General features: G+C 39.1%; 1 protein-coding gene across 1 annotated transcript; it reads left to right on the plus strand.

Moving 5' to 3' along the window:
* On the plus strand, nt 6,502-7,954 carry LOC104708433 (peroxidase 53-like). The gene is made up of 4 exons (XM_010425008.1): nt 6,502-6,811; nt 6,911-7,105; nt 7,199-7,364; nt 7,444-7,954. Exons 1-4 carry the CDS (start codon nt 6,581-6,583, stop codon nt 7,860-7,862), a joined length of 1,011 nt encoding a protein of 336 aa, XP_010423310.1. The 5' UTR covers nt 6,502-6,580; the 3' UTR covers nt 7,863-7,954.

Here is an 8,430-nt window from a genome sequence, read left to right on the forward strand (position 1 = left end):
GGGTCGAGTCGACGGGCAGCGGCTCGAGCTGGGTGTATACGCATCCACTAAAACAATGAGAACTTTTGAACCATACTTCCGATTGGCTTGAAATAAATGACATTGGAAAGATGACTCAACTATCTACAACTTTGATGAAGATGACGAAAGCTAAATCACACTCGAATGGAACTGCTCGAACAGGGTGGAGTGGTTGCATGATGATTGGCTCGAACGGGTATATATGCGTCCACTAAAACAATGATAACTTTTGAACCATACCTCCGATTGGTTTGAAATAAACGGCATTGGAAAGATGATTCTCTACAACTTTGGTGAAAACGTCGAAAGCTGAATCCCTCGACCGGTGGCTCGAGTGAAGACTCGAGTGATGACTCGAGTGATGACTCGAGTGGTGACTCGAGAGTGGTGGACTCGAATGGTGTTGGGTCGACTAGAAGGATGTGGAATCGAATGGTGACTCGAACTGCGTCTCCTAGATACCTGAAATACTCCGAAATGCACAATGTATGCAAGGATGATGCAAGAACTACCTAAATATGCAAAATATACAAAAGAGGCTAGAAATTGATGCAAAACGACTAGTTATCCTAGCTAAATGCATGGCAAATACATGCTAAGAAGAGACAAAATATAGACATATCATTAATGGACAGTCATCAGCCACTGAAGCAGCGGACATTGAACTACAATCTGACGGACCGGTGAGTGTAGCAGATATGTGAACAATGATGGGTTCAGTTGCACCGTTTGTATCATTTATACATTTTGAAATATTATATATCACTCTTAAGCTTAACCATTTTGTAAAAATAAATAAGTTTTGAACTGAGTGGTAGGGTTTTGTTTTACAGTACTTGTGATGATTTCAATATTTTAAAAACTTTATTACGCCCAAATACATGCATGAATGTGTCACGTCTAGTATATTCCCAAATAATACATTAATACATGGATTTATCATGTTGAATTTTTGTTTTTCCTTCTTGTGGCGAAGTAGTTGAGATTTGATTTCAGATTTGGAAGCAACCATTATAAAGTGACTTGAAACAATATAAAGAGAAAAGGTTTAGTGATATTATTATCAAGTGATTAATACATGAATTTTGTGTCAATAATCAGAAAAAGGTAATCATAATTTATTCTAAGCCCATTTTAAGATTTATAAACTATGTCTTAAAGATACTCCGGTGCTAGTCGCGCATCTTTGAATGATTATGGGAATCACTATTATGCCTACATCAGACGAAGAAGCAGACTCGTCCGATGTACCCTCTTCACATTCAGAAGATGAGGACTTTAACCTGGAGGATGAAGCAAAGTTCACGGAAGTGTTGTCCCAGAGGCAGCAACAAAGTGCGAGGGGCAAAGGCCCCAAATACCTATAAAACCTATGTCGATAAATAACTATATGTCGGTAGACATTTTTTGTTGGAACGTCAGAGGATTTAATTCAGCCTCACATAGACGCGGTTTTAAGAAATGGCTTAGACGCCATCAACCCCTTTTTGGTAGTCTCGTGGAGACACACGTGAAGCAACCTAAGCAGCAGAAGTTCGTCAAAGCTATGTTGCCAAGTTGGCTCTTTGATAATAACTATGGTTTTTCAGATTTAGGGAATATCTAGACTATTTGGCACCCTAGTGTCAAAGTTTTGGTCATCAGCAAATCCCTTCAAATGATCAGCTGTGAGGTTCAGTTCCCGGAGAGCTCGGGGGTTTTTGTGGTTTCTTTTGTGTACGCAACAAACGATGATGCAACGCGACAGTCTCTATGGGACGAGCTCGTAACTTTTTCTTCAGACACGAGAGTGTGTGGTAAGGCTTGGGCCGTCCTTGGCGATTTCAACCATATTCTACATCCGGAGGAGCATTCTCTCGATGATGGTTCAACTGTTGACAGGCCTACTAGAAACTTCAGGGACGCTTTGTTCAATGCTTCTCTCACCGACCTCAACTATAGAGGACCTACCTTCACATGGTGGAATAAGAGAAAAAGTGATCCGTCGCCAAAAAACTGGACCGTATTCTAGCATGATGAGTGGAACACGGCTTGTCCTGCTTCACTGGGTCTATTCGGTGATCTGGCGTTCTCTGATCATGTTTCCTGTGGGATAAGTCTTCATTCAGCAGCTCCCAAGACAAAGAAACCATTCAAATTCTACAATTTTCTGTTGCAGGATGAAGATTTCCCATTGATCTGCCTTGAATGGTTTTCTCTCAACGTTACTGGTTCTCCAATGTTTAGAGTATCTGAGAAGCTAAAAGCCTTGAAGATGATCATTCGAGAATTCAGCAAACAGAACTACTCCGATCTCGAGAAACATACAGAAGAAGCTCATGCGAACCTTCTTTTTGCTCAGAGTAGGACACTTCAAAACCCCAGTGTAGCGAATGCGGAAATCGAACTGGACCTAAACCAGAAGTGGATTATCCTCTCTCGTGAAGAGGAAAGCTTCTTAAGAGTGACTTGGCTAAGGGAGGGAGACAAAAACACTTCTTATTTTCATAAGATGGCCTCCTCTCGACAAGCCCTGAATCATATTCACTTTCTTCTTGATGGTACGGGTAACATGTTCGAAAGCCAGCAAGAGATCCAAAACCATTGTGTTGATTACTTCCACAACAATCTTGGAGGAGAACAAGATCATCCCCTATTTCTTCAGGATGACATCACCAACCTTCTAAATTTCACTTGCTCCTCCACTCAACAGCTAGTTTTGGACTCTCATTTCTCTGTGGAAGAGATTAAAGCAGCTTTTCTCTCCTTGCCAAGGAACAAAGCCAGTGGACCGGATAGATACTCATCAGAATTTTTTGCTGGTTGTTGGTCTTTCATAGGCGGTGAAGTCACTGAAGCCGTTCTTGAATTCTTCAACTCGGGTCAGCTGCTTAAACAATGGAACGCAACAAACACGGTCCTTATTCCAAAAATTTCCAATGCCTCTACAGTCTCTGATTTCCGTCCCATCTCTTGCCTGAACACGGTGTATAAGGTCATATCAAGGCTCTTAGCAGGTAGAATAAAGAACATTCTACCCTCGGTAATCAGTCATGCCCAATCCGCTTTTATGCCAGGTCGCCTGCTACTTGAGAATGTCTTACTCGCCACAGACATTGTACAAGGCTACAACAAGAAAACGATTCCTCCCAGTGCAATGCTTAAGGTTGATTTAAGAAAGGCATTTGACTCTATCAGATGGGGTTTTATCATTGCAACCCTCAGAGCTATCAACCTTCCTGAGAAGTTCATAGGATGGATACAGGAATGTTTGTCCACCGCCAGCTTCTCAGTCACGGTGAATGGTCACACATGAGGTTTCTTTAAAAGCACCAAGGGGCTCAGGCAAGGGGACGCAATGTCACCATACTTATTTGTCTTAGCCATGGAGTTTTTCTCGGGCTTACTCCGATTAAGGTATACATCAGGCTACATCTCATACCATCCTAGAACTTCAGAAGTAGAAATCTCCCATCTGATGTTTGCAGATGACGTGATGATTTTCTTCGATGGAAGCAGTTCATCATTGCATGGTATCTATGAAACCCTGGAGGACTTTGCAGGCTGGTCTGGGTTGCACATGAACAGAGAAAAAACACAGCTCTTTCATGCCGGCTTGACTCTGGCTGAATCAACTGCCCTAACAAGCTATGGTTTCACACTGGGTTCTTTGCCTATACGTTACTTAGGTCTGCCTCTGATGAGTAGGAAGCTGAAAGTTTCAGAGTATGCTCCTCTTATAGAGAAAATCAAATCTCGCTTCAATTCTTGGGCTACTAAATCTCTTTCCTTTGCCGGAAGGGTTCAAATAATTGCATCTGAAATTTCAGGAATTGTCAATTTATGGATCTCTACATTCATTCTTCCACTGGGATGCATCAGAAAAATTGAATCGTTGTGCTCTCGTTTCTTATAGTCGGGACATATTGATAAGGTTGGCATAGCAAAGATATCTTGGTCCCAAGTTTGTCAACCTCGCTCCGAAGGGGGTCTTGGATTAAGAAGATATGCTACTTGGAATAGAGCTCTATGTTTGCGAATGATATAACTTCTCTTCTCGGAGAGCGGCTCACTATGGGTTGCCTTGCATAAATACCATAATTGCAGCAACGTAACTAGTTTCTGGGATCAACCGGAAAGAACCTCTGACTCTTGGAACTGGAGATGCTTGCTAAGATTGAGACCTTTGGCGGAGAGATTCATCAGTTGCACCATTGGAAATGGAAGAAAAGCAAGCTTCTGGTTTGATACTTGGACACCTTTCGGACCACTCATCAAGTTTATCGGAAATCAAGAGCCTTGAGAGTTAAGAGTCCCCTTATTTGCACAGGTAGCGGATGCTTGCAACCCTCAAGGCTGGAAACTAGCTGATCCCCGATCCGAGAAAGCTCTCCAGCTACATGTCCACCTAACCACCATTAGTAACCCTCATTATTCACATAGTGCGGACTCTTATGCATGGGTAGTGGAGAATAAGAAGTGCTTTGGCTTCTCCTCTTCAAGAACTTGGGCCATCCTTCGACCAAGAGCAGAAGTGGTCATGTGGCACAACACTATTTGGTTCAAAGGCGCGACCCCAAAGCATGCCTTCACCTTATGGATAGCGAGTAAAGACCATATACCTACAAGGACAAGGTTGGATAGATGGGGAATGAACATCAACACCACCTATGAACTATGCTCCCTCCTCCCAGAATCAAGAGACCATCTCTTCTTATCCTGTGACTTTGCCGCCTCGATTTGGAACGTCGTAAGCAGGAAACTGGACTTACTGGTGTCAAGATTTGGCTCTTGGGATCACTTGATGACCTGGATGAGCAGCGGAACAGACAGAGCACCGACGACTCTCCACAAACTTGTAGGTCAGTCTGTTATTTATGCCATCTGGATACAACGCAACAACCTGTACCATAACCAGGTGATTGTGATGCCCTCAGTAATCTTCAAAGACATAGACCGTGAGGTCAGGAACTCTATCACTGCACGACAAGTTCATAAACGCTTTAAGGGGGAGGTATTGGTTTAGGATTTAGAAAGAATTTTAATGACTTTAAAAGTTAGGTAAAACATGTTGTTATTCAATCAAGACTTTTAAAAACTCTTTAAAAATTTGATGTTATTGGTTGTGGATTTGTAAAAAGTTATCTAAAAATCTTGATAAATCTAGTGTTATTGGATTAAGAGTTTTATAAAGTCATTAAAAGTTTTATGTTATGCAAATAAAACAAAGGAATCTTGGATTGTTAATGAATTCAAATTTTATGTTATTGGTTTAGGATTTTATATCACTTCCTTCACAACAAAAGTCATGAAAACTCTTTCATCAAATAGAAAAATTTTACAAGATTAGAAAAAACAAATCATCAAGATTTTAAAAAACTTCCTAAACAATCTCTTAAAATCCTTCATTTTTAACTTTCAATTTTCTATGATTCTAACAATCAGCAAGAACATAAAATCATTAAAATTATTTCCAAATCCTAAACCAATACCTCCCCTAAAAAGCGTATGCAAATCTGGTTGCTTTGACTGTTGTTTTCTTAAAGATGTAATTTGCGATATTTAGTTTTCTTGTTTTCCATTTTTTTTTGCCAAGAAACCAAATCTTTGGTTGACGTTTTTGTAAACCAAATCCCTTCATTTGTAATGATATTTGCACTTTAGCAAAAAAAAAAGAAAAAAAAAAAATCTTTGAATGATTATTCTACAAAAGTTAATGTAAAAAAAAACATCTCCAAAATTCTCCCAAGTAAGACTTTAGCAGATTCTTCCTCAAAATCAGTGATTATGAATTTTTATTTTTCTTTTTGAAAATACAGCTGTAAAGCTCCAACAACTATATACATTTGAAGGGGCGGTTCTTTCAAATACTACTATTTTTGATCGTTCACAGAATGTGACTTATAAACAAATTTTGTCGCCTAGCTTTGTAAAAAATTCATCGAAAACTTTGCATTCATTATGAGAATTGAGATATCGTCTCTCACATTCTCTTGGTTTTGTCCACGTTTATATATATAAATTCCCATTTTTGAACATGGGAATCTAAGTGCATTAAAGATGTTTGCTGTAAAAAAATAATTTTGAGATTGAAGTATGGTTTTGTCATACTTATTTTAGTGTGTTAATTAATCATAGTACTTATTTTCTTATTTTCTTATTTTATCATACTTATTTTCTATTAAAGAAAGAATAAAACCACCGATTTCGTCTCAAGAAGGCAAAAATCTTTTAACTTCATTTTACCAACCGCGTGGGATCGATTACAATAATGCATGTGATGGAGATAGTGTAACCTAAAGACATATTAATTTCAACTAAACAAAATGTAGAAACACCAGCGTTTTTTCTCATCTTTTGGACTATGTAGACAAACACACACACGTTATTCTCAAATTATTTGGCTTCATCCAAAATCTTTCACTTTCATGATCAGTCAACAAATACGCGTTTAATCAACGTTTTCTCTATATATACAATTATTTCAAAATGATCAGGAATAGGTCATAAGTTCCGCACCAATCAGTGGAAATAACTAATCAAAAATTTTAATCATCATTTATCAAAACCTAATTAATCAATGGCTGTAACAAATCTTCCTACTCGTGATGGTTTGTTAATCATCAGTCTTATTGCTATCGTTTCCTCAATGTTTGGGACATCATCTGCTCAACTAAACGCAACGTTTTACTCTGGGACTTGCCCTAACGCCTCTGCCATCGTACGCAGCACTATTCAGCAAGCTCTTCAGTCCGATACAAGAATCGGAGCCAGCCTCATCCGCCTTCATTTTCACGACTGCTTTGTTAATGTACACTAATCTTTCTCAATGAAACTCTTTAACTTAATCCCTATTTTAATATGTTTCGCTCTAAACCGCTACTTAATTTGCTTCTTTATTTTTTTAAAGGGTTGTGATGCGTCGATCTTGCTTGACGACGTCAGTGGAAGCATCCAGAGCGAAAAGAACGCTGGTCCGAATGCAAACTCAGCAAGAGGATTCAATGTTGTCGATAATATCAAGACTGCCCTCGAAAACGCTTGCCCTGGTGTTGTCTCTTGCTCTGATGTTTTAGCTCTTGCCTCTGAGGCTTCCGTGTCATTGGTAACTACACGTTCTTTGTGAACATTACAAATCATAACTAAATATTATCTTGGTAAAGATTAATATATGTACGTTTGAATTGATCATCTTCAGGCAGGAGGGCCATCATGGACTGTATTACTAGGAAGAAGAGATAGTCTCACCGCAAACCTTGCAGGGGCAAATTCAGCCATTCCTTCTCCAGTCGAAAGCCTTAGCAACATCACATCTAAATTTTCGGCTGTCGGGCTAAATTCGAACGATCTAGTAGCTTTATCTGGTAATTTCATATACATGTTTAGTTACTTACGACACAAGTTGAAACAGAACCCTAATCCCATCTTTGTGGATCAACGTAGGAGCGCATACCTTCGGGCGTGCTCGATGTGGAGTGTTTAACAACAGACTATTCAATTTCAGCGGGACAGGAAACCCCGACCCGACTCTAAATTCAACGCTTCTCAGCAGTCTGCAACAGCTATGTCCTCAAAACGGCAGCGCAACAACGATCACCAATCTCGACCTGAGCACACCTGATGCGTTCGATAACAATTACTTCGCCAACCTTCAGAGCAACAATGGGCTTCTTCAGTCAGATCAAGAGCTGTTCTCAACCACCGGTTCATCCACCATCGCGATCGTTACGTCCTTTGCAAGTAACCAGACTCTGTTTTTTCAGACCTTTGCACAGTCCATGATCAACATGGGGAACATTAGTCCCTTGACTGGTAGTAATGGAGAGATTAGGTTAGACTGTAAGAAGGTTAACGGAAGTTGATTTCCTTAATTAAAGCTCCTATTCCATTTTAATCTTTCTAAATTAATGATAATTAAAACCTACGTAAAATCACTGAAAAATCAGCAAAATATTTTACAGTTTTTACTATTGTATCGAAGTGAGGATTGCAGAAAATTAAAAGTCTTCACTTTAGTTATATAAGACCAACTTTAATCTTGTGGGCTCCGACAGAGAATTTATCATTGACAAATTATTTTACGAATCACCAAATCAATGACGATGGAAAAAAACCGTCCAACATGTATATCGAATTATCAACCATCATTACAGTCCTTGTGGAATGATTTCACCGACAAAATCAAAAAAAATATTTCAATTCGAAATTTAGGGGAGACAGCATATTATTCAATGGGCTGATTTTGCGGTCAAGATAAATCGGTCACCTTCCACGCCAACCTGCTCAAATACGAATGTGATTCTCTTATCTTCCTCTATAGATTTTTAAGTACAATGTTACGTTGTATTGGTGCACAAAGAAAAAAAAAGTTACGTTGTATTTGTTTTTTTTTTTTTTTTTTTTTTTTTTTTTTTTTTTTTTTTTTTTTTT

This window comes from Camelina sativa, chromosome 8 (genome assembly GCF_000633955.1).
Source record: "Camelina sativa cultivar DH55 chromosome 8, Cs, whole genome shotgun sequence".
NCBI lineage: Eukaryota > Viridiplantae > Streptophyta > Magnoliopsida > Brassicales > Brassicaceae > Camelina > Camelina sativa.

Bases quoted from the DNA above. Each gene is read 5' to 3' on its own strand.
- LOC104708433 (XM_010425008.1), top strand. From the start codon at position 6,581: ATGGCTGTAACAAATCTTCCTACTCGTGATGGTTTGTTAATCATCAGT. The intron at 6,812-6,910 runs GTACACTAATCT...ATTTTTTTAAAG, and splicing joins TTCACGACTGCTTTGTTAAT to GGTTGTGATGCGTCGATCTT. The intron at 7,106-7,198 runs GTAACTACACGT...GATCATCTTCAG, and splicing joins CTGAGGCTTCCGTGTCATTG to GCAGGAGGGCCATCATGGAC.